Raw genomic sequence first — 24,810 nt, forward strand, 5'->3', positions numbered from 1 at the left:
TCGCACGCACGCACGCGCTTTCAAACAAAGCGGCCACCGAGACGGGCAACGTTCAACCCATCTTGTTTAAAATCACAGCTTACCTAGGGTAAATATCAACGCACAAACAAAACAAAAGCATATCTTGGGCATGTTTTGGAAACGCTGGGCTTCATGTGTCGCTATTCTCTCTTCGCTGGCTAAACCAGAGATTGTTTTATCTCCACAAACGCTCCACAACAATAGCGAGCGTGACGGTCAATTAGCGTGTTACGACAGTACGTCACCGTTTGCGGATACCATATAAATGTATGTGGAGAGCCGTAAAGTGACACCTACCTGTCGCAAAATCATCCGTGATTTCTCTGATAAAATATTAATTTATCGTAGTAAACCCCTCACGCAGTTCATACCAGCAGCATTGTTTAGTGTAAAACATGTTGAATATTAGCTGAAAGGCAGTAAATTCAGTAGGCAATGAGCCGATTCCTCACAAAAGCAGTTTATTCAGCACATTGAGGAATCGCCTCCATAGACATTTATTCAAAAATAACCGCCTCTAGCTGTACTGAACACAAACTGCTCAGATTACTGTTTCTTTCGCCCATCTGTGCCATTTTTAATCATTGGTGAGTGTTGGTGTAAACATGGACTAGCTTGACGTATTTGGCCGTTTGGATATGTTTCCTGCGATCTGCACCTGAGTGTGTGAGTATTCATCGTGCTATGAACTATGTGTGTGCGCGGACTGGTTTTGCACCAGTCATAATACGATTCAAACTTTGCAAAGGAAATGTTATTGAAGGATGGTGCAGTTAAAAACACAAACCGTTCTCCCATTCACCGCTGTCGAAATTTACCCTGCAAATGTCTACTTCCGCGTCCGAAAACCCGGAGTGTGAAAAAGTCTATTATACTGGCTTGAGTAATGTTGTGTTGATATTGGGTTTGTCCAGTAGGGGGCGGTGGCGCATTATGTTGGTGTGCTGTAGCACTGTTAAAAGGAGAGAACAAAGCGCTGTGTGTATCGTTGGTAATTGAGATGAGTCCTGAATTAAAGAGACCATCAAGATGCAACAGTTCTCTCTGAGTTTTCATTTGTATCTAAGATACAACAAGTAGCTAATGCGCACGCGCGTTTTCTAGTTCATTGACAGGCGATATCTGTATTTAAAACTTGATTGGCTCTTTTATCTGTAGGCCGGGACTTCCCTTTCTTCATCCATTGAACGTTCCCATTTCTCCCATTCATTTGCTAAATAGTCTCTGCCCTGGCCCCTTAAGTATAAAACTCAAAATAGATCTGCATCTCCCACCATCCTTCCAAATATAACATTCTGCGTTAATATTGCATATTTTGGAAACGCATCAGGTGATCTACTGAGAATCTTAAATCACTGACTAACGATCAGATCAAAACTGGTTTGAATCGGTCTGATGTTCTGAAAGCTTCTAGAAAACTGACTATAGATCAGTAATGTTCATACACGGATTCACTTTGGTATCAACGTAGTTCCCTAGCGTCAAAAAATAGACAAATTCTCGAAACTTCTTTAAGAAATGACGGCTTTTGGGGCGGCTGTGGCTCAGGTGGTTGAGCGGGTTGTCCACTAATCGCAGGGTTGGCGGTTCGATTCTCGACCCACACGTCTCCAAATGCTGAAGTGTCCTTGGGCAAGACATTGAACCCCAAGTTGCTCCCAATTACAGGCTAGCACCTTACATAGCAGCTCTGCCGCTATTGGTGTGTGAATGGGTGAATGAGGAGCAGTGTAAAGCGCTTTGAATACCGCTAAGGTTAAAAAGGCGCTATATAAGTGCAGAGCATTTACAGTTTATCTATCGATAATATTTGAAAAATGAAAACATGCTTCAAAGCATTGTGTGAAGATAGACAAACTATAACATCCAGAGACGGACTGGGAAGAGAAACTGGCCCTGGATTTTACATAGAAACCAGCATAGAGCCCGTTTGGCATAACACGGCGGCCCACCGGGAAAAGTCCCAGTTCTCCCTATGGCCAGTCCGCCCTGCTGATAACTATCCAAATCCATCTTAAATTACACCTCAAGACAATCACGTAGGCTACATGAGATTATAGGGGTTTCATCTGGCCTAATTTGTGCACAAGTTTGTATGCCTAAACTTTGGTATCCAGACCGCGTCCACGCACAACAAATCTTACACTGATTATTCTCAATATGCCGACGTGTGTATTTTATTTATTTATGTCAGTATTTTAAACAAGTCATTAATATAATAGATATTCTACAAAAGAGCCCAGAAAATTAAGAGTTATCGAGTCCTATTTCATTATCTTAGAATAAATAATTTGATGGAAAGGATATAATTAAGGAAAAGAAAAGGTAAAGTATAGGAGGAAGGGAAAAAAGGGAAGTAAATAGGGAAGATGGAAAAGAAGGATTTTTATTTATTTTTTAAGTATTTTGAAACACTAGCAAGTCTGATCCACACTCCATACCAGTTGGTGGCGGTAATTCATTTTGCCAACCACGAATAAACCTCAAAAGTAGTAGAAGAATAAGAAGAATAGCGCCCCACTTAGTGGATAGCGGGCGGTTCGCGCACGCGCGTGACGTCATGATTGAGCATGCGCAGTGGAGTCGATCTGTTCAGCACTTCCGTAACACAAATTTGAGCTCATATGGGTAACGTTTACTTATGTTTACATACTATTTATTTAGCTTTTCCCGTGTATTATTTAATCAGCGAGATTTTCTCGAAATGATCACATATTGTGTGCTTTCATAGCGCTGATTTTTGTGCTGCTGATGTAAACAAAAAAAATTCACGATATAAAGCAAATCACTTGATGTAAAAATGTATTAATGCAAAACTAACCAATATATTAGAAGCATTATTAAGGCTTTGATTGTGATTACTGATTGGGTTATTATGATTATTGATTAACAAAAAAGTACCATGATGTGTATTATTGTTTTATGTATTATGGAGTATCATGTAAATAACATCACTTATGAATATGTCGATCATCAAGTGCCATGATATATTAAAGTACCACGGTGAGCCTTTGAATTTTACAACATCCTAAATACTTCTATTCATTTTCAGGTTTAAAATTAAGAAAAATCCCAGATTTTCAGTGTTCTCAGGCATTTGGACACTTTCATGATCAGTAATGAAGGATGTGACATTATTTTATTTCCCCTCCTCAGTACTGCTGCGTTTGATTGACAGCTGTCTGATGCTTCTGATCTCATGGCATCATCCTCTGAGGTGAACGTCCACATGGAGGAGGTGGTGGTGGTCACGACCCCGGACACCGCCGGTCAGACTCTCTCCTCAGACGAGGAGAAGAACATACTGGTGGCTACAGACCTGGAACAGTCTGGGTGAGAACATGTAAACGTATCTCATCAGCTCCCATCATCCACCTCTCTCAGGCTGAAAGCATTTCTCTGTCTTTTTCTGTGCAGGGAAAACATTATGGCGCATTCCATGGAGTCAGAGGCTGAGTCTAGCACCAGCATCTCCCTACCTAAAGAGACTGTCTTGGGTATGACTTGTGATTCACAAATTAAAGACATACTAATAGATTATTAAGCCAAGAGAGTCTGTTATTTACAGTGATTTTTCCACGGTTAAAGGAATATTTGGGGCTCAATCTAGGGCATTTGGGCATAATGTTGATTACCACAAAAGATTTATGTCGACTCGTCCCTCATTTTATATTTGGACTTTCTCCCCAATTTGGATTGCCCAATTCCCAATGTGCTCTAAGGGGGCTTTCACAATTGGTTCGACTGCCTGTTCCGAACCCGAGTTCGATTGCTCCCCCCTGCCCCCGATGGACTGTGTTCACATTATATATTTGTATCCGAACCGCGGTACGCTTGCGTCATCAAGCTGCAGCTGGTGCGTAATCGTGTTGCTTGATAACCGCGAAATGAAAAGGCGTCAAAATGAATAGACTTGCTCGGTTCACATTTGTTCTTCTTTTTTTTAACCTTTGGTTTTGTTTTCAACATCAAGATACAGAAACACACTTGCGTCTGTCTGCCGCAAAAATACTGAAATCGTTCAAAAGACAGCGGGCTGTCCGCCGAAGACAATTTTTGCGAAGGCAAGCAGAAATCATCTCTCTGCTTGCAGTGCGTGTGCGTCAGTCCCGCTTTTCGTCAAGGTAAGTGTATACACACACACACACATGCACGCACGCACGAAAGAGCTAACGTTTACCGTACCGTACCCCAGACCACCTTTTTAAGTGGACCCGAGTACGGTTCGCGGGTGCGCACCCGAGTTCGGAAGACAGCGTTCACATCATCCAAACGAACCGAACTCTGATGTCATTCGAACCCGGGTGCGCACCAAAAGTGCTAGTGTGAAAGCCCCCTAAGTCCTTGTGGTGGCATAGTGACACGCCTCCATCCGGGTGGCAGAGGATGAATCTCAGTTGCCTCGCGTCTGAGACCGTCAATCCGCGCATCTTATCACGTGGCTTGTTGGGTGCGTTACCGCAGAGACATAGCGCATGTGGAGGCTTAACGCAATTCTCCGTGGCATCCATGCACAACTCGCCACGCGCCCCACAGAGAGCGAGAACCACATTATAGCTACCACAAGGAGGTTACCCCATGTGACTCCACCCTCCCTAGCAACCGGGCCAATTTGTTTGCTTAGGAGACCTGGCTGGAGTCACTCAGCATGCCCTGGATTCAAACTCGTGACTCCTGGGGTGGTAGTCAGCATCTTTACTTGCTGAGCTACCCAGCCATGTTATATTAAAATTTACAACTTCATTGCGTGATGACGTAATGCCGTAAACCCTAAAACGACCATAAAGACGACAATTTAAACAACTTTACAGCTCAAATAATACACACAATTTAACAATAATTAATGTGTGTTTTTATAAAATTATAAGCTTTATATTTCTGTTTTTAAACCCTCCAAAAATTGGGCCCCATTCACTTCCATTGTAAGCTCAGATTTTACCCAGATTTGGGCATTTTTTTAAAGAAAAGGAAGGGATGATTGAAAGTTAATTTTTGTGGTAATCAACGTTATGCCACAAATGCTGTCAATTGAGCTGAAGTTGTATTGAACCCGGAATATTCCTTTAAGGAGTTTGTTAGGAATAACAAGCATATCTGTGGTAAAATCACAGTAATGCTGGGCTTCAAGTGACTCATTGCTTATAGGCCAATAAAACACCAGCCAGAGTCAGAAATTCAGCAATGCTTGGGACAAAAATGCCCCAGATTTCTAAAATGTTTGGGCCGTAATGAATTCCTCCTGAATTGTATCTGTTGTCTTATATATTCTGGAGTGGTGGTGGCGTAGTGGTCTAAAGTACATAATTGGTAATCTGGTAATCAGAAGGTCACTGGTTCGATCCCCACAGCCAACACCATTGTGTCCTTGTGCAAGGCACTTAACTCCAGGTTGCTCCGGGGGGGATTTTCCCTGTAATAAGTGCACTGTATGTCACTTTGGATAAAAGCGTCCTCCAAATGCATAAATGTAAATATTCTATTGAAGGCCTCATCTAGTTATGTTTAAACACCATAGTGGCCAGTTCAATAATCAAAGTATATTACATAAATTGGCAACGCACTGTAAAAGCCCTTTTAAACTTTTGGTAAAGTTTTGAATTCAGATGAAACTATATATTTTGCATGTTTATATTTATGCAGTGAAGCTTTCTGAAGACGTGGATGCAGATATTTTATACCCAATAACATGCGGAGACAGCAAAGCCAACCTCGTATGGAAAAAATTTGTGTGTCCTGGCATCAACATCAAATGTGTGCAGGTAAATGTACTGTGTACACATGTATGGACCCGAAATGTAAACTCTCCATATTTTTCACATTCTCACTACTTTTATAAAAAAAAATGTGTCTTCTTACAGTGTTCAACGGTGTATGTAAATGCGTCACAGGACATATGTCACATGTCATTTTTATTTGCAAAATTACAACTTGATTGGAAATGACACCTATTAGAAATATTCTGCTCACATGTGACATTTACCTTGAATTTTCTTGTTTTCTTCAAACATCACTCGTCTTTCATCTCATGCTCTTCACTGACACACTTTGGCAAACAAGAGGCAAAATTGTTTGGTGTGGTGGAAATAACGGCACAACTTTGGGACAGTCGTCATTTTTTACGAAATGTTTATTTCACTCTTTGTTTAGATGATCGTAGTTTTCAACATGTAATAATTTTTATTTTTAGAAATGATTTTCATAGTTTAATATTGGAAGTCTGGGCCCAGGACAAGGCTAAAACGGTAACATCTATACACATAAATGGCATTTGAAAAGTACCAAAAATAAATGATGGAGACCTGGTAAAAGGTTTCATAGTCAGTTTTAATGTGACCTTCATATACCAAAAATAAAAAGGTACAAATCTCTTCGTTTTAAGAAATCAACCCCATGGACATTAAATTGCTAGTTAAAGGATCACTCATATACCTCATATCACATAAGTAGAGAACTGTGCAATGACTTTGATGTTACTGAATGTTCTTCATGCACTCTTCATGATATTCATCATTACTGTGTTCCAGTTGAATGAGCACCTGATCAGTCCAAAGGAGTTTGTGTACCTGGCGGGTAAATCCACACTGAAGGACTGGAAGAGAGCCATTCGCCTCAATGGGACTATGTTAAGGTCTGGTCAACTTAAAGGGATAGTTCACCCAAAAATGAAAATTTTCTCATCATTTACTCAACGATGTTGTTTCAAACCTGTATGACTTTCTTTCCTCCATGGAACACAAAAGTAGATGTTAGGCAGAAGGATAGCCTCAGTCACCATTCACTTTCATTGCATCCTTTTCCATACAGATATTATTGGCTAATAGTATTTGACCCTGCCTATGTGTCTTTGGTCAGAAATGCATAAATAAAAAGTCATTTCAGCTGCGGAGAAAGTTATTACACTTTTTATATATAAAAAAAAAGATTATGAAACATTTAGAGTAACATAAAAAGATGAAAATTCCTGAAATGTTCCATATAATGTTCTAGAATCTAGATAAACATTCAGTATTCAGTTTTAGCTCCATCTAAAGAGAACCTTCTCCTGGTTTCTCCTGTAGGAAGATCATGGATTCAGGTGAGCTGGACTTTTACCAGCACTCCAGACTCTGTTCTAACACCTGCCGCAGTACCAAAATTGACCTGGTGGGGTCACGAGCGTCTCTCAGCAGCCAGCAGTCCACAGAGACTGCCCCCGCAACCCCTGCTTCAGTGGATGGTACGAACACACCCCACAAATCTGAATTGTTTGTGTTTGTTGACAAAAACATTAAATTTTTGTGCAGTTTAGGAAATTGTCTGTTGCCACATGCTGTGGGAAAAAGATTTGAGAATGATTTCTAGAATAATGCCATTAGTTGTTCATTGGGCAGATAAAAATGTGTTCTTTTTTGTTTTGTTGTTCTAGTGAATGGATGCTCAGCTGCATTTTCCTCAGACACTGAGGACACCACGGAATGGGTCACGGCCATAGGAGGTGAGATCCCACCTGATCAAGAAATCTTCCATAGAATTTTGAATATTTTGGAATTTGGAACGTTTTGATGCTTTAGAATTTGGAACGTTTTGATGATTTAGAATTTGGAATGTTTAGATATTTTGGATTAGAATTTGGAACGTTTTGAATCTGTGCAGTTGGTCAGTTCTAACGCTCTCACCGGCCATTCTTTTTTATTTCAGAGGACACCATGACATTCTGGAGAGGGCTGAAGGATGCTGGGTTGTTGGATGAAGTCATGGAAGACCTGCAGACAGAAATCCAGGAGATCCTGAAGGGTCTGGAGGAACGTATTCAAGACCCACCACTGCAGGTTAAAGGTCAGAGTTACAAAACACCTATTATTCTACCCCTATTTACCTTTATTTATATATATATATATATATATATATATATATATATATATATATATATATATATATATATATATATAATGCAGATATACATATACTGATCAGCTACAACATTAATAACCACTGACAGATGAAGTGAATAACATTTATATTCTCGTTACAATGGTACCTGTCAAGGGGTGGGATATATTAGGCGGCAAGTGAACAGTCAGTTCTTGAATTTCATGTGTTGGAAACAGGAAAAATGGGCAAGCGTAAGGATCGGAGCGACTTTGACAAAGGTCAAGTTGTGATGGTTAGACGACTGGGTCAGAGCATCTCCAAAACGGGATTTTGACGGGGTCAAAGCAGGTCTTGTGGGGTGTTCCCAGTATGCAGTGGTTAGTACCTACCAAAAGTGGTCCAAGGAAGGCCAACCGGTGAACTGGCGACAGGGTCATGGGCACCCAAGGCTCATTGATGCTTGCGGGGAGGGAAGGCTAGCCCGTCTGGTCCGATCCCACAGAAGAGCTACTGTAGCACAGATTGCTGAAAAACTTAATGCTGGCCATGATAGAAAGGTGTCAGAACACACAGTGCATTACAGCTTGCTGCGTATGGGGCTGCGTAGCCGCAGACTGGTCAGAGTGTCCATGCTCACCCTGTCCACCATTGAAAGTGCCTACAATGGGCATTTGAGTGTCAGAACTAGGCCATGGAGCAATGGAAGATGGTGGCCTAGTCTGATGAATCACGTTTTCTTTTAGATCATGTGGACGGCCGTGTGCATGTGTCGATTACCTGGGAAGAGATGGCAGCAGGATGCATCATGGGAAGAAGACATAGACAGTGTGATGCTCCGAGCAATGATTTGCTGGGAAACCTTGTGTGCTGGCATTCACGTGGATGTTAATTTGACACGTACCACCTACCTAAAGATTGCTGCAGACCACGTACACCCTTTCATGGCAATGGTATTCCCTGATGGCAGTGGCCTCTTTCAGCAGGATAATGCGCATAAATTGTTCAGGAATGATTTAAGGAACATGACAAAAAGTTCAAGTTGTTGAATAGCATTCAGAGATGATGTTCTTCTCACCACAATCGTACAGAGCGGTTATCTGAGTTACTGTAGACTTTGTCAGTTCAAACCAGTCTGGCCATTCTCTGTTGACCTCTCAACAAGGAATTTCTGTTCACAGAACTGGATGCTTTTTGTTTTACTCACCATTCTGAGTAAATTCTAGAGACTTTTGTGTGTGAAAATCCCAGAAATACTCAAACCAGCCTGTCTGACACCAACAATCATGCCAGAGTCCAAATCACAGAGATTTCCCACATTCTGATGGTTTTAATTAGGCACATTTTTACAGGTATTGATCTTTGATACAACTATATGTATACATGCTGTAAAATCAGTGGACATGCTGTAATTAAAAGTTGGCCAAAATCTTCTGCCGTTTTACAGAGGATCAGATGGGCAAATTCAATTCATATCGAACTTTATTGGCAAGAGAAACTTAAGTGTAAATTGCCAATGCGTTATTAGACGCTATACTGTAAAGGGATTAAGGGAAAGGAGGCGGCGAGAACCGGCTTGACAATATAAATAATAAATTTAGTTAAAATAAATTTTAATGACAAACTTAAACAAAAGACACAAATGCACACATGACGGTCAGCTGCCGTAAACGCTCTCTCTCTCTTGCACCACCCGCCGCAGTCGGCCTTTATCCCTCTCGGAGGCTTGATTTGCCTGATAAGGGACCGGGTGTATTTTCTCTGGCTGCCATTCAGTCTCTACCGGTATACCTGGCTGCAGCTTGCTGAATGGCCAGGTCCCTCTCAGTCTCTTTCATGTACACTCTGGATCTCTCTTTCTCGGTTTAAATTTTGAAACTGATTCAGATGACAGAAGTTGCACATTTACCGGAGATGCGAAGCAGCTTGCCCGTATCTCTCGCACACATGGTTCACCGTTGGAGGGTGAAGTGTCCATTCTCTTTTATGCTGCTTTTATGACACAGATACCTAATTTTATTGCCTACAAATTTGCTGTGCATTAACCCAATCATTATATTGATCTGATCTTTAGATTTGATACATTTCTGATATTGTTTACTGTTTGAATATGTGAACAGATGCAGCTCTGCTGAACAATATAGTTCAGAACTTTGGGATGTTGGACCTGGTGAAGAAAGTTCTTGCTGGTCACAAAAGCCAGATGGACCGATGCAGAGAGCAGTACACTCGCAGCTTAGTGGGTCAGTATGTTCTGTGTGAGTTGCATTTGTTTGCAAAAATAATTAATTATCAGTGTAGTAGCCACAGATGAATTTAAATCAGCTTATTCAATTATAGTGTGCAATCATAGTCAATCACAACACAGCACATAGGAAAATGATTGACTGGCATAACGTTCAATACAGATTAGCATTAATTGCACATTTAACTGCATTGATTGACCAATCTGAATCAAGGAATGCAGAGAGCTCTGTAATAAGCCCAGAGTGTCCTATTAACCTTTGTGTTTTTAGCCCTAGAGCAACAGTGCGACGAACATCGCAAGCGCGCCAAAGAACTGAAGAGCAAATCGCAACACCTCAACAACGTCTTGATGACCCTGACCCCTGTGACCTCGCCTCCGACTTCCAAACGCCCTCGCCTGACCCGCGCCATATCCGGCCCCGCCTCAGTGGCTGCCACATCCGCGCAGCCCACCCACTTCACCCTGCCCATCACTCAACTCGCCGGCATCCCATTGGACAAAATGCTGTCTGCCTCGGGGCAGTCTCCTCTGATTGGTGGATACACGGTGCTGACGTCACCAGGAGGGGCCGAATTTCAGTGCGACGGTTCGAATCTAACGATGCTGAGCGCTGCCGCGGTACCGGAGGGCACCACGGGACCCACTATTGTCAAAGTGGTCAGTCCGTTCCAGCTGGTCACGCTGCCCACAGTGGGAGCTGGAGCCGCGATACAGAACCTGGCAACACCAGTAGGGAGAGCTGCAGGCAACACTGTAGTCGCGGTGCCTGTTAGTGCGGTGAGTGCTGTTGGTACCGCAAACACCATTTCTGTGGAGACTGCTAAGCCGCAGGCAGAACAGACTGCCGAGCGCAGTGACGACCAGAAAGAGAAGGAGTGAAATTCTCTTGCAAAGTTTCGTTTTACCAAATGTCAGTGTGTCGTATAATTTGTATACACAGGATGAACTTGTGTTGTTTGGCATGGAGACTGATGACTTTGCCAGGGGTATTGTTATTGAGATATTTGTGTCTTTTTGGCAAAACTGGCTTGACATGATTATTAAATGTTATTCTTGTGTTGCGTTTCATTTGATTGATTTGTAATTGTAAACTTTTTACAATGTTGTCAAAAATAGACGGACAAAAGCTTCTGAAAGAGTCATTTTGTACCAAACAAGATTTGACTTAGTAGTATTTCGTGTTCAATACAAATGCAGCTTAGTAAACAGCATTTGTGACATAATGTTGATTACCAAAACAGTTATTTTCGAATCGTCCCTCCTTAATAAAAACAAAAGCGGTTACAGTAAGGGACTTGGGACAATGGACGTGAATGGTGCCAATCCATAAACGCTGAAATACACATAGATTATATAGTAAAGACACAAGACATCAACATTATGTGTGTTAACATGATTTTAGTGGGATAAAATCGCTTCTACGCATATCTGTGTACAGTTATATCCAATACAGGGATTACAGAGTTTTATTGCCATGGCAACAAAGTTGTGACATTGGCTATAACTTTACACCTTTAAGGTGTGTATGCGATTTTATCCCACTAAAATCACGTTGACACGTGTAATGTTTACATCTAGTTGCTATGCATTTAAAACACAGTGTGTATTTTAGCGTTTATGGACTGGCCTCATTGACTTCCATTGTAAGTGCTTCACTGTAACCCAGTTTTGTTTATAAATAAATGAGGATCAATTCGAAAATTATTTATGGAATTCAACATTATTCCAAAATGCTGTTAATCCAGTTTAAATTGTATTGAACCTGGAATATTCCTTTAATTTTGTACTTCATTTTTGTTTTTTTTTATATTCAAATATTAATATCACAATGTACAAGTTACATTTTCCCCCTTAATCTTTTCGCATTTAACATCTTAGTTGTCTTGAAGGTACTTTACATTGATATCTGTAAAAGGTGAAGATGATTAATTTGACCTGTAATCTGTTATTTAAAAATCTATTACTTTAAATGGATATTTTAGACCGTATGAATCTTTTCTTTCAAAATAAATACAAATGATGGTGTTTATTTAAATGGATGTTTCACAGGCTGTTAACCACAGTAAATCAGGGGGTTCATCTGTATTCACAGAATAACCAACATAGAAGAGGACTCATAAACCCTCTCATGTTTTTGGATCTGTAGCTGTGTGTCTTCAACACTTTGACGGACAGAATTATTAAAAGGAAAAGCAGCTTTTAATCTGCAGAGGAAATTAACTTGTAATTCTGGGTTTGACCAACAGATGGTGCTGTTTATCCAACAAGACTATTATGGACTGTCTGTCCAGTGTCGGAGCAGGTCCTGCGATTGTTCCTCAGTAGATTAGCTTAAAGCATTTTAAGATGCTTGGCAGATGTTTATTAGAACAGGGGCGTAAGGGGTATTTAAAAAGTGAGGGGGTTATCCCAAGACTATCCCATTATTTAAGGCTCTTGATCGATTCAAATTGAATTGAATTAATGGCATGAGTGACCAGTGAATTTAAACTTGTGCATTTAGACATTTGCTGTGTGAAAGACACAGCGTAAACACATTTGCCCTGTGACAAACTTTGGGTTTATTGAAAGTGAGGGGGACACGTCTCCCCCGCGTCCCCCACCTTATTCTACGCCCAAGCATGCATTAGATGAACCCCTCTAAAACAGACATCTCAGAGATGCATGTGTGCTACCTGGGGAAATTAGAAACTCCAAGAAAAGTCACACAAAACATATTTCCAGTGCAATTTCAGCAGGTAAAGTTCTTGCCCTTTATTGGTCATTTTAAACATGCATTGTCTGCAATAGGCTATGTATTGTTGGTTTACATTGGGGTATGTCAACGGGAAACAACAAGTGGTTGGTCACTGAAAACGTCCTGTAGGCATGATTGATGCACGATATTCGTGATTGATGCTTCCAGATGTTAGCAGCCAGATTGGGATAGTTAAACAGCCTCAACACGGATGAAAACACGACATTAGTGAAGAAAAAACTGGAATGCATTGGCGAACTGAGTCAGTAACCTATAACCCGTAGTCCTCGTAAGATGAGGGTTCCTCGGCAGAGCGCGCGGAAATTTTAAAATGGCGACGTAAAAAGCCGCCATATCGCTTTTGGTTGTCCCACCTCAACTTCGGGCGAATTCTTCGCATGAAACCGCCGTATCTTTTCTGCAACATCTGCCCGCTGTTGTCATCCCCGAGGTCGCGTGTCTTTGGCCCGAATTTCCGAAGAAAACCCCCGTAACGTTTGACTTCGTTTAAAGGAAGATCGTTGTCGTAAACTCCCGTTTCATTTTCATCCGAGACATCTTCCCCCTCCTCGTCTTCCGTTATCGACGGGACGTCTCGCGCGCCCATTTTCGGGAGCAAATCTCCGTATTTCTTCGCGAACAATCCTTTAAGGACGGCGTTCTCCTTCCAGGGTGAGGCGAATAGTTTATTTTTATTTTTATTCTTATCGATCCTCTTTATGAATCCCCCGTATCGTTTGACGAGGTTGGATGCCGCCGGCTCTTGGAGCTCGTCCGCGTTTAACGCGCTTCGCTCTCGGTCAACATCGGCGTTGAGGTCCGACAATTCATTTGAAAGCTCCTGTAATGCCTTCTCGCATCTTTCTAGGGATCTAGTAGATGGGACGGCTCCTTCACATTCACAGGTCTGGAAAAAAAGAAAGCAAGTTTAACTTGACTCCATGCACTCTTAAAAAAATAAAGGTTTTAATAATAGGCCTATCAATAAGGGTTGATTGCCGGATGCTATAGGATGCATTTTTAACTTTTGAAGTAGGAAAAAAAAAACATCTATGTCTAGCTACTAGTTGTATTGCCATCGGGATAGTTACAGCCTATAGGTTCTCAATCAAGAACCCTCTCGTTTGGTTGTTTTTTGGGGGGGATCCAAAAATATTTCTTGGTAAAAGGATCTAAAATGCTTCAAAGAACCTTCATGCATAGCAGATGTTTTTTTGTTTTGTTTTTATTTGTATTAAAAGGCATTTCTGATATTTTCACGTGCCACTTCTACAACATTACAATCTGTAATTGGGCGCGCTATTTTCCCGCGCGCTCTTGCGCTCTCCGTGGTGCTGAAACCGCGCAAAAAAGAGATGGACGATTTTTTTTATTTATTTTTATTGTATTATTATTATTATTATTTATTTATTTTTTGTGCAAATGACAAAAGAACATGACGATTTGTTTATTTTTTAAATAATTAATATTGATATTTTTCATTCAGAAAAAAAAAATTCTCTATTTTATTTTCTTTTAAAGTCATTTGCATCATTTGACATGCTCATTTATTACATTTACTTGAATGGTTTGAATGGTAAGCTCATGCAAAACAAAAATACAGAAACTTGAGAGCGATCTTACCAAGCGGCTGACTGCAGAGTTCACGTCTGAAATCTGTTGCGCGCATCTCAGACACTGCGCTGAGCAATCTGCCTGACTCAAGGTTGGCAAGCTCAGCATCAACACCAAAACGGACCACTCCATCATCTATAGTGATTCCTGAGGTACAAGAGAAGAATACAAACAAGCATCGCAGGCTATAAGTAGCCTACACGAATCCTTTTAACCCATTTGAAACTGTCTGGCGTGTTTGAAGTTCTACACCAGTCCATTAATTACACTGAAAGTGCCTTACTCATCCAGATTTAGGCATGTTTGTTTAATTATCTTCTTCTTTTTTTCTACTATTGGGTATCTACTATCCAAAAGCTTTAGCAAACATATTGCACGACATTTAGTCCATTACCTTGTTTGAACAGAGCTTGCTTGTTCTCCAAGCGTCAGTCACTTGGGGAAACTGGCTGAAACTTTTTTTCTTTCGGTTCTTTGATAGATTCACTCTTTATCCATCCACGGTTTGCTCTTCTTCCGATTCAACGCACTCTCCATTCTTTTATTCAAGCAGCCCACGCAGTCATCTGAACGAACTTTCATCTGACCAATGAGAACAACGATCCAGTTGATTGATGGATTGATTGATCCCGCCCACGCGAGGATGGTGCCCTACAAAACAACAACAAAAAAAAGAGGATTCAGTGTCAACGCAGTTTTGTCAGTAACATTTATTTAACCAGGATTAAAACTCATTGAGATAAAATCTCTTTTACAAGAGTTAAATGATAAAATAAATCAAGCAGCAGGGGTGTGTCCAGGATTTCTTTGCCAGGGGTGGCAAAAGGGTGGCAACAGTTGAGTAAGGGGTGGCATCCAGTACATCTGAAGTGGTGGTGGTGGGGAGGGGGGTGTTATGGACCATGCTGTCTCCAGGACAGCCCGAGTTGGGGTGGCAAGTGGGGTAACAAAGCTAATTTTTAAGGTGGCAGCTGCCACCCCGTGCCACCCTTCTGGCACTACCCCTGTCAAATAAAGCATAAAACAAAATACATAGTCATATCCAGTAAAATATTCAGTACCGTCGCTCCCTATACGCTGGGGGGCACCAGAGGGCACCAGCTGCCATCACTTGCACGTTATACGTAATTCAAGGACCCGAAAGCAGTTGTGGAACACAGACGATGTACCCCCCATTCTTCAATATTTATGAGGCCTACAAGAATAAAGAATTGTAGAGTTGGAGTCTCAACTCTACTCTACTCTACCTCTACTTTGATGACAAGCTCATAGGCTTTCATACCATTTAAAACACTCCCACTTCGAAGAGGAGTGATGTGCCATGAGCAAATTGTGGTCTTAAATCGTCGAGTTAGGTCAAGGCAGGATTCTGTTGCCTCTTTTCAAAGAATGCATCTTTTTTTTCTTTACTATTCAGTCATATCCTTTAGTAGCCTGCTTGAACTTTTCAGTAAGTCCTTTGTAAAAGATTGCAGTGCCAGATCTCAACGTACTCAATCCACCTGATGCCAACAAGGCCCAGACTTCTGTTACAAAAATGGAGCCTCTGCCTGTCCATTAACCACTAATGGATGTTGTACACGTTTCCATTGCACACGTCCACCATGCCAAAAGTTTCTGGAACTCCAAAATTCAATGTGCATGTAATGGGGCTTTCGAGGAAGGATATGTTCAGTAACCGCGGACATGTGTAATGTTAGGAAGGATATGACTTAGGCCTATTTAAAATAATGCAGATATTTAAGCACATTATAGACAGCAAAGTTGGCACTTTAGGTGAATTTGCTCTCATGTTTTAAATGAAGTTTTACAAAAGTTGTCCTCAATTTGGCGTCTGACCACAGTTAGTCAAATGTCAACAATCTTTGAGACAAACGCTAGTTTTTAAACAATATATATCTTATGTTTCATCGACATATCGTCCGATATCTCGACACAAGTGCTCGAACGGCATATCGCTATAGTTACCATTCATTTGAATGCGATTTCTGTCATCAAAATAAATAATGTATAATTTTGAAACATACATATAAAATAATGAGCTCTCACATGAGATGAAGACTCCAGATATATCAGTAACCTTAAAAAATCTGTTTAAATCTACATGGAGAGGGTCCCCATCACGGGGGCTGCCATGTTAGAATCACATGACCAACCAAATACTACTTGCTTATGGTGTATTCACGACATGTAGGAATTACCATAATTAAGAGATTCCGACTTTTTCCAACTAAAAGCGTTCACGTCTTCGTAGAACACGTAATTAGTTGGAATCTCAGAATCTCAACAAAGCCGTTGTGTTGTCATAGAAATGGATAATTTCCAAATTCCCAGGACGTGAATGGCTCCAAGTGGTTTGGTGGTGGTGGCGTAGTGGGCTAAAGCACATAACTGGTAATCAGAAGGTTGCTGGTTCGATCCCCACAGCCTCCACCATTGTGTCCTTGAGCAAGGCACTTAACTCCAGGTTGCTCCGGGGGGGGATTGTCCCTATAATAAGTGCACTGTAAGTCGCTTTGGATAAAAGTGTCTGCCGAATGCAGAACCTCTGAGTTGCCATCTTGTAACACAGTAATTCCGACACGACGGGAACGCAGCATTAATATCAATAACCGCCCAGTAATTAGACCCTTTCACTCATGGATTAAATTAATCATAGCTGACTGAGAATAGTATATTATTACAATGGCATCAATGACTGAAATCTATTGATTTTGAATGATGCTGCATCCACACCACTAGGTGTCAGTCCAAAATGACAAAGATAAAAAGATACTGAGGAGACCTTAAATTATCTGAAAAACAAAGCACGAATGGAGTGTGTGCGTTCACCGGTTCAAGCTGAAATGATTGTGGAAAATTCCCTAGTTAAAAAAATACATGAAAAATGTGATTATCAACTACATACAGTTACTATTACCAAAGTCTTTTTTAGCAAGTCAGTCCACTTGGCGGCCATCTTTGGAACGCACTCGGGCAGCTATTTTCTCCAAAACGGTTGGTAAAGATTATGATCAAAGACCATATTTCAAAACATCAGTGAAATCTGACAACACTGATATCATAAATTGCGCTTCTTTACCTCAGATTATGCCAAAAATCGCCAATGCACATGCACATTCTGGAGTTGATTAACAGGCGATGTCTGGATCTAAAAGGCGATTGGCTCTTTTACCTGTAAGGTGGAACTTCCTTTTCTACATCCGTTGACCGTTCCAATTTCTCCCATTCGTTTTGATAGAAGTGGCCCATCTCTGCTAAATAGTCTCTGCTATTGCAAAGCATCAACCATTAAAACCATTAGCAAAAGTTTTTGCATTGTGTTTTGTGTATTTAATAGTTTGTATTGGTTTAAATTACAAATATGTATCGATCCCTATTGGTATCCACAAGATATGCCTCTGACAGAAGCCAGCACATTACCTTTAGAGACCCACATGAACCAATCTAGCTTCCATTAAACCAATACAATTCCCATTATAAATATTAAAGCAATTCAAATGTTTGTGAGCATTTCTATTGTGCACGTTTGTTTCAGTAGTGTTGTTGGAAAGGAATATTAAAGGGCACAACAAGCACATATTTATATGCCAACACCTCAGTAGGAAGGTATCTGGTATAATGTCTCACCGTACAATGAGAAAAACAGTTGTCAGTGATGTTCAGTGCATAAATGGTTGTTTCTAAGCAACATCACCTTGGAGTATAATGTGTGTTAGTCTCTTGAGCTCGGACACGTCGATCTCCCTGCAAGTTGCCAACAATTCATTCTGGCCGCTACTCACAGATCAACCTTCACCCCTCCAAGGAGAAGTTCAATGAGCCGAAAATGAACTTAATCTGTACGTCTTCACAAACTCTACACAAGGGGTTTCCAAAACAGACTAAAAAGGTTTGTAAATCTGATCTTTTTAAGATGTTTAGCAGATGTTAATTAGATTGTGATGTTTTCCAGATGAAATGCTCTTAAGCAGACATCTCAGAGATTTACATGTGCTATGTCATAGTTACACACACACACACTGTATTATGAGCAATACATATATCGTCTAGTCCTATATATTCTCGAAATGTAACAATTAAACCATTACTGCTTGTGGTAATCTAGTCCTGGCATTTAAAGATGTGTCAAAGCAAGAAAGTCAGAACATTCTTACAGGCAAAGCAAAGAAGGAGGGGGTCTGGACGGAGCCGTCTTGTGCTCTGTTGTGAGGAATACGTCCTAAATAAATAATTAATCTAATGCTGGGGCCTGTTCAAACACAATCTTCAATTCTCTATGTGGCACTGTTTTTATACACTCGACTGTTCCGTCGTCAGTGTTTACTCTTCCGAGTTACCTGGAAACAAAAGCATTTCAATCCTGAGTTATTCTCGATGGAGACATCCTCTTTTACATCCAGAATTGACACATGAAGGAATAGTTCACCCGAGAATGAAAGCTCGGTCATCATTTACTCACCCACATGTTACAATCCCGTGTGACTTTCTCCCATTGAACACAAAAGGAGATGTTAGGAAGAATGTTCTGAACTGACAGTTTTGGTCATCATTCACTTTCATTGTAAAGACGAAGAGGCAGTATTACCTTAACATTCTGTCTTTTTGTTTTAGTTTTTTTGCATTACTACAATATTTAAAAATCTATTCAAACGGTGAACAAAGCAAGAGAAATGTTGATTACAAAGATACTGAAGTGTATCAACAAAAAGAGTTGCATGGCAATAGCCAGAAATACTTTGAATACAAAAATAAATACATTAAAAAAGATTACATATTGCATAATTCCATTCATTTCAATTGTGTAAAGTTTAACCAAATTAAATTAATATAGCTAAAAGAAAACGTCGAAAGGAGTCAGTTGAGGTGGTTTGGGCATCTGGTAAGGATGCCCCCTGGGCGCCTCCCTAGGAAGGTGTTTCAGGCACGTCCAGCTGGGAGGAGTCCTCGGGGAAGACCCAGGATTAGGTGGAGAGATTACATCTCCACACTTGCCTGGGAACGCCTCGGGGTCCCCCAGTCAGAGCTGGTTAATGTGGCTCGGGATAGGGAAGTTTGGGGCCCCCTGCTGGAGCAGCTGCCCCCGCGACCCGACTTCGGATAAGCGGTTGAAGACGGATGGATGGATGGATAGCTAAAAAAAAAACAATAATTTTATTTTGTTAAAGTTTCAATTTTGTCATTTTGATATGAATTGAAATGCGTAAACCTTAAAATATTTTTTTGAGTGTGTTAAACTTGCTATAGTTTATATTTGCGTTACTATTTTAAATAGCAATGGTAAATGTAAATCAAGTCAATCTCTGAAACATCATCATAATATATGGGATACTTAAAATTCAACATCGTTGCACAGAAAATCATCATGCTTTAGTCCTTTGTTTGAATAAAGTACTTGAATAAAGTTTATCTTGCAATAAACAATGAAATCAATATCCTGTGCAAGTAAATTTATGGAGATATGAAATACGCTTTTATCCAAAGTGACTTATGACTGCACTTATTACAGGGACAATCCCCCTGGAGCAACCTGGAGTTAAGTGCCTTGCTCAAGGACACAATGGTGGTGGCTGTGGGGATCGAACCAGCAACCTTCTGCTTACCAGTTATGTGCTTTAGTCCACTACGCCACCACCACTACGCCACTTCATTTTAAGTGCAAATATATATTGCGACACGATTACATATCTCAGGTCACTAACGACCCTATATGCTTTTAGTAATTAAGCAATTAAAAATGATCTATTTTTAGCATTTATTATTATTACACTATTTACAACTGCAATTCTGTAAAACTTGGGACAGTATGGAAAATACTAATAAAACAAAAAGGAGGGATTTGTAAATTCTGTTCACCCTGTGCAATATTGGAAGCACTTCAACAACACATATATATATATATATATATATATATACACTAATCAGCCACAACATTAAAATCACCTGCCTATTATTGTGTAGGTCCCCCTTGTACCTGACCCAGCTTTGACCCATCAAGACATGGACTCCTCAAGAGCTGTGAAGGTGTCCTGTGGTATCTGGCACCAAGACATTAGCAACAGATCCTTTAAGTCCTGTAAAACTGCGAGGTGGGACCTCCATGGAAACCATTCCTGAGCAATTTTTGCAGTGTGGCAGGGCGCATTATCCTGCTGAAAGAGGCCACTGCCATCAGGGAATACCATTGCCATGAAGGGGTGTATGTGGTCTGCAGCAATCTTTAGGTAGGTGGTGCGTGTCAAAGTAACATCCACATGAATGCCAGCACACAAGGTTTCCCAGCAAATCATTGCTCGGAGCATCACACTGCCACCGCCGGCCTGCCTTCTTCCCATGATGCATCCTGCTGCCATCTCTTCCCCAGGTAAACAACGCACATGCACACGGCCGTCCACATGATCTAAAAGAAATGTGATTCATAAGACCAGGCCACCTTCTTCCATTGCTCATGGTCCAGTTCTGACGCTCACGTGCCCATTGTAGGCGCTTTCGGCGGTGGACAGGGTGAGCATGGGCACATGCAGCCCCATACGCAGCAAGCTGTAATGCACTGTGTGTTCTGACACCTTTCTATCATGGCCAGCATTAAGTTTTTCAACAATTAGTGCTACAGTAGCTCTTCTGTGGGATCTGACCTGACGGGCTACCCTTCGCTCCCCACATGCATCAATGAGCCTTGGGTGCCCATTACCTTGTCGCCGGTTGTCCTTCCTTGGACCACTTTTGGTAGGTACTAACCACTGCATACTGGGAACACCCCACAAGACCTGCCGTTGTGGAGATGATCTGACCCAGTCGTCTAACCATCACAATTTGACCTTTGTCAAAGTCGCTCCGATCCTTACGCTTGCCCATTTTTCCTGTTTCCAACACATGAAATTCAAAAACTGACTGCTCACTTGCCGCCTAATATATCCCACCCCTTGACAGGTACCATTGTAATGAGAATATAAATGTAATTCACGTCACCATTTCTTCTAATAACACTTATTAAGCATTTGGGCACTGAAGCACACGAATGCAAGTTTGTTGTTTAGCAAGCAGAATGTTTCCCTATTTATCCATTATGCAGGTCTTCAGCTGCCATTTTTGCTCTTCATAATGTGCTACACATTCTCAATTGGAGACTGGTCAGGACTCCAGGCAGCCCAGTCCAGCACCCACACTCTGATTACGCAGCCACCCGCTTGTAATCTGTGGAGAATATAGATTGGCGTTGTCCTGCTGGAAGACCACTTCTGAATGCGTGGGCTCTCCGGTCTCTCTGACTGCACTGTTCTAAAAACCGTGATTCTTCTATAATGGATATCATGACATGGGCTCGGGGATACTTTGGTAAAAAAGCAGAAGCCATACATCAGCACTGCCTAGAAGTGCCGCTGACTTCTCTGGGCTCTGTCCCATATAGTAGAATAATGAAATCGTGTTTTGTGTTCTGACAAGTCCACATTTCATATAGCTTTTGGACAAATAACAGCTCGTGAAAATTGATGAGATTAATTAGGTTCCACACTAAAGACCCGAGGTGTGCATTTAAGGGTTAATTATAACAATGTAAAAAACTACTAGTGAATTAAATGAACTATATTACCAAATATGTGTGTGTGCTATGTATTTTGATACTTATTGGAGTATCACTTCGTTACCTTAGCAACATGCTAACACCAAACTCTAATGCATTAAACAGCGCACGTTTTGTTCAAAAGCGTTCTGGAAGTCGTTATGCTATTTTGCTTTGCTTATTACTCAAAGCTTACATGCAAGCTTGTTTATCTCTGAGCATACTTGCTTGGTTAGGTGTTGGTATCGCTGTGTGTGATGTTTTGAAAGCAGAGAGCCCCTGATGTAAAGAGAAATTGGGAGATATTTTTAGCCCACCGAGATTGAAAATCACCTGAACTTTCTCCAGCATATGGTTTGAACGTAACCATAGCAGCAAAGGCAATTGTGTTGTTGCCATAAATAATTACAGTGGGAGTTGCATCTTTGAACTTCTCATTACACCCCATAACCCTCAACTCATCCTCAAGAATTGAGAAGCGCTGAGAAGCATTACCAGGTGAAGGGAGAAAACGTGTTGCTTTTTACAGGTTGGTAAATGCGTAGCGCCGCGTGACGTACCGCATTAGGTAAATTCATGTATTTCTAAAAGCTCAGAGAGACGTGATAAACATGTTTGCCGTGATTCATTTGGACCAAAAATACTTTTCAGAGATGGACTTGAAACATAAAAGCTGTTTGAAATGCCTAATGCCTTGTTTTCATCAATTGCAGCATGCTTTTGAATTAGCAGATAAATGGAAAAGAAATGTTGACCTGATGTGCTTCATATGCTTCATTTCTGCACAGCCATATCATCAAAGAAAACGAGTGAAAGTGTTAAGACCATATTACCGCATGACTGTCTCAGCCCAAAACAGATATGCTAGAAACTCCGTTAAAACCTGTTTACTTGAGACAAAATGACTCTTATTAAAAACATGAAATAAGAAAAACAGTGTTTAATGTAAACATCCAGGAGGCCAACAATATGGACTGACAAGCACTCATCCATTTAGCATTTTATTCTCTCATAAAATTGCAAAACATTCATTAAACATTCCCACATTTCAAGTTCATTAATACATTCTTTGTCAAGGAAGATTTGCAATGCTCACCATAAGTCATCTACCAAATGAATGAATGTAAATGCAATACAAATTCTCAAGAAATGATTTGCATTCTGTCTTAGTCACTAATGGTGCACAACCGCGGTCTCTTTGGAGACCAAGGTCGCTTTCTTCTGTACTAATTCCCATTGAAAATGAGGGCTATTCTGTATCTCTCTTGCATAGAAACATGTCATGCATCTTTATATTTATGCTTTTTTTCCCCAGTGTTATTGCATGGACAAGCTCATTGAAGAATATCTTTAAAAAGTGAAGAGCGAAAGCGTTTGAACACAAGCTGAAAGAAGTGTCAGCGCATTCATCATAGGCTCTTTGCGTCAGAGGATGTCCAGCCACGCTGTACTTACACCCTGAATGAAGGTTTATCAGAGCTGAAATACACTCATTGACCACTTTATTAGTTACACCTGTACCCCCGCTTATTCATGGGATTAGCAGGGGTACAGGTGAATCAGCCAATCGATTTTCAAGCGTTTTCCAAAAGTTGCTCGTCCACACTGAAACGTATGAAAACGCATAAATCATGTTAATGCGCATGTGGAAAATCCCCGCCTCATGTACGGTCTGAAACGCAATTGTCCTCGTGTTCCGTCGCCGGACACCATTTCCGAGTAAACTTCCCTTCGCCTTTGAAGGAACGCAATGTGATGGTTGTACAAAATGACATTTGTTTTTTAACAACGCGCCGCTATAACACGGGCCACCATCTTGCTTGTTTTGGTTGGATAGATCACATGACTAAAAATGCGTCATCGTTTTCCAAAGCATCTGTTTTCACAGTCCACAACACGAAAACGGCATCTTAAAATATATCCACTCAGGGACTAGGCCTCAGATTACCCCCTATGTACAATTGTAATGAGCAGAATAGCATCTCATAATACAGAACAGGTCGAACCTTGAGGCGGATGGCCTACAACAAAATCAGGCTACGTGCAATCAGCGCTTGAGCACTCTGCTGATGATGAGAACTGCGTCACGCGTCCTGTACGTGGACACTCAGGCCGAAGTATACCTTGGGCTTCAGAGTGTTGCTCTGTGGTTGCTAGGGTGTTTTGGTTGTTTCCAGGGAGCTGCTATATGCTTGCTAAGGTGTTCTAAGTGGTTTCCAGGACCTTATTAAGCAATTGCTATGGTGTTCCCTGTGGTTACCAGGGTGTTGCAATACATTCGCTAAGGTGTTCCGAGTGGTTTCCAGGGCATTATGCAATTGCTATGGTGTTCCCTGTGGTTACCAGGGTGTTGCAATACATTCGCTAAGGTGTTCCGAGTGGTTTCCAGGGCATTATGCAATTGCTATGGTGTTCCCTGTGGTTACCAGGGTGTTGCAATACATTCGCTAAGGTGTTCCGAGTGGTTTCCAGGGCATTATGCAGTTGCTAATATGTTCTGAGTGGTTTTTAGAGTGTTGCTGCTAGGAGCTTGCTAGGGTGTTATGGGTGGTTGCTATACAATCGCTAAGGTGTTCTGAGTGGTTTTGGGGCATTACTATACGATTTGTTTAGGTGTTCTGAGTGTGTTGTAAAGTGTTGTTATGCAGTTGCTAGGGTTTTTGGAGTGGTTGCCATGCAGTCGCTAAAAAGGTCTTTCAAGTGGTTATCGGGGCATTACTATATGGTTTGTTTAGGTGTTCTGAGTGTGTTGTAAAGTGTTGTTATGCAGTTGCTAGTGTG

General features: G+C 41.1%; 2 protein-coding genes across 3 annotated transcripts; one reads left to right on the plus strand and one right to left on the minus strand.

The window, feature by feature from the left end:
* The first annotated feature begins 26 nt into the window (after positions 1-26).
* On the plus strand, positions 27-12,136 carry LOC127625411 (glucocorticoid modulatory element-binding protein 2-like). 2 transcript variants are annotated; one of them, XM_052100696.1, is made up of 10 exons: positions 27-88; positions 3,178-3,354; positions 3,439-3,518; positions 5,662-5,780; positions 6,546-6,649; positions 7,080-7,237; positions 7,427-7,495; positions 7,699-7,836; positions 9,990-10,112; positions 10,386-12,136. In XM_052100696.1, the coding sequence occupies exons 2-10, from the start codon at positions 3,221-3,223 to the stop codon at positions 10,994-10,996; spliced, it is 1,536 nt and encodes a 511-aa protein (XP_051956656.1). In that variant the 5' UTR covers positions 27-88; positions 3,178-3,220; the 3' UTR covers positions 10,997-12,136. The 2 variants fall into 2 exon arrangements, with proteins under 2 accessions (XP_051956656.1, XP_051956655.1); XM_052100695.1 differs by lacking the exon at positions 27-88 and adding an exon at positions 2,580-2,649.
* A 719-nt stretch (positions 12,137-12,855) lies between these two features.
* Positions 12,856-14,979, minus strand: LOC127625417 (proenkephalin-B-like). The gene is made up of 3 exons (XM_052100702.1): positions 14,863-14,979; positions 14,478-14,615; positions 12,856-13,761 (listed from the first exon to the last, which is right to left on the minus strand). The coding sequence occupies exons 2-3, from the start codon at positions 14,601-14,603 to the stop codon at positions 13,126-13,128; spliced, it is 762 nt and encodes a 253-aa protein (XP_051956662.1). The 5' UTR covers positions 14,604-14,615; positions 14,863-14,979; the 3' UTR covers positions 12,856-13,125.
* Between the last annotated feature and the right edge of the window lie 9,831 nt (positions 14,980-24,810).

The sequence above is a fragment of the Xyrauchen texanus genome, chromosome 31 (genome assembly GCF_025860055.1).
Source record: "Xyrauchen texanus isolate HMW12.3.18 chromosome 31, RBS_HiC_50CHRs, whole genome shotgun sequence".
Classification (NCBI taxonomy): Eukaryota; Metazoa; Chordata; class Actinopteri; order Cypriniformes; family Catostomidae; genus Xyrauchen; species Xyrauchen texanus.

Excerpts from the sequence above, each read along its gene's own strand:
- LOC127625411 (XM_052100696.1), top strand. The coding sequence starts at position 3,221 with ATGGCATCATCCTCTGAGGTGAACGTCCACATGGAGGAGGTGGTGGTG. Across the intron at positions 3,519-5,661 it reads ACCTAAAGAGACTGTCTTGG|TGAAGCTTTCTGAAGACGTG; the intron begins GTATGACTTGTG and ends ATATTTATGCAG. Across the intron at positions 5,781-6,545 it reads TCAACATCAAATGTGTGCAG|TTGAATGAGCACCTGATCAG; the intron begins GTAAATGTACTG and ends ACTGTGTTCCAG.
- LOC127625417 (XM_052100702.1), bottom strand. The coding sequence starts at position 14,603 with ATGATGGAGTGGTCCGTTTTGGTGTTGATGCTGAGCTTGCCAACCTTG. Across the intron at positions 13,762-14,477 it reads ACTCTGCAGTCAGCCGCTTG|ACCTGTGAATGTGAAGGAGC; the intron begins GTAAGATCGCTC and ends CTTTTTTTCCAG.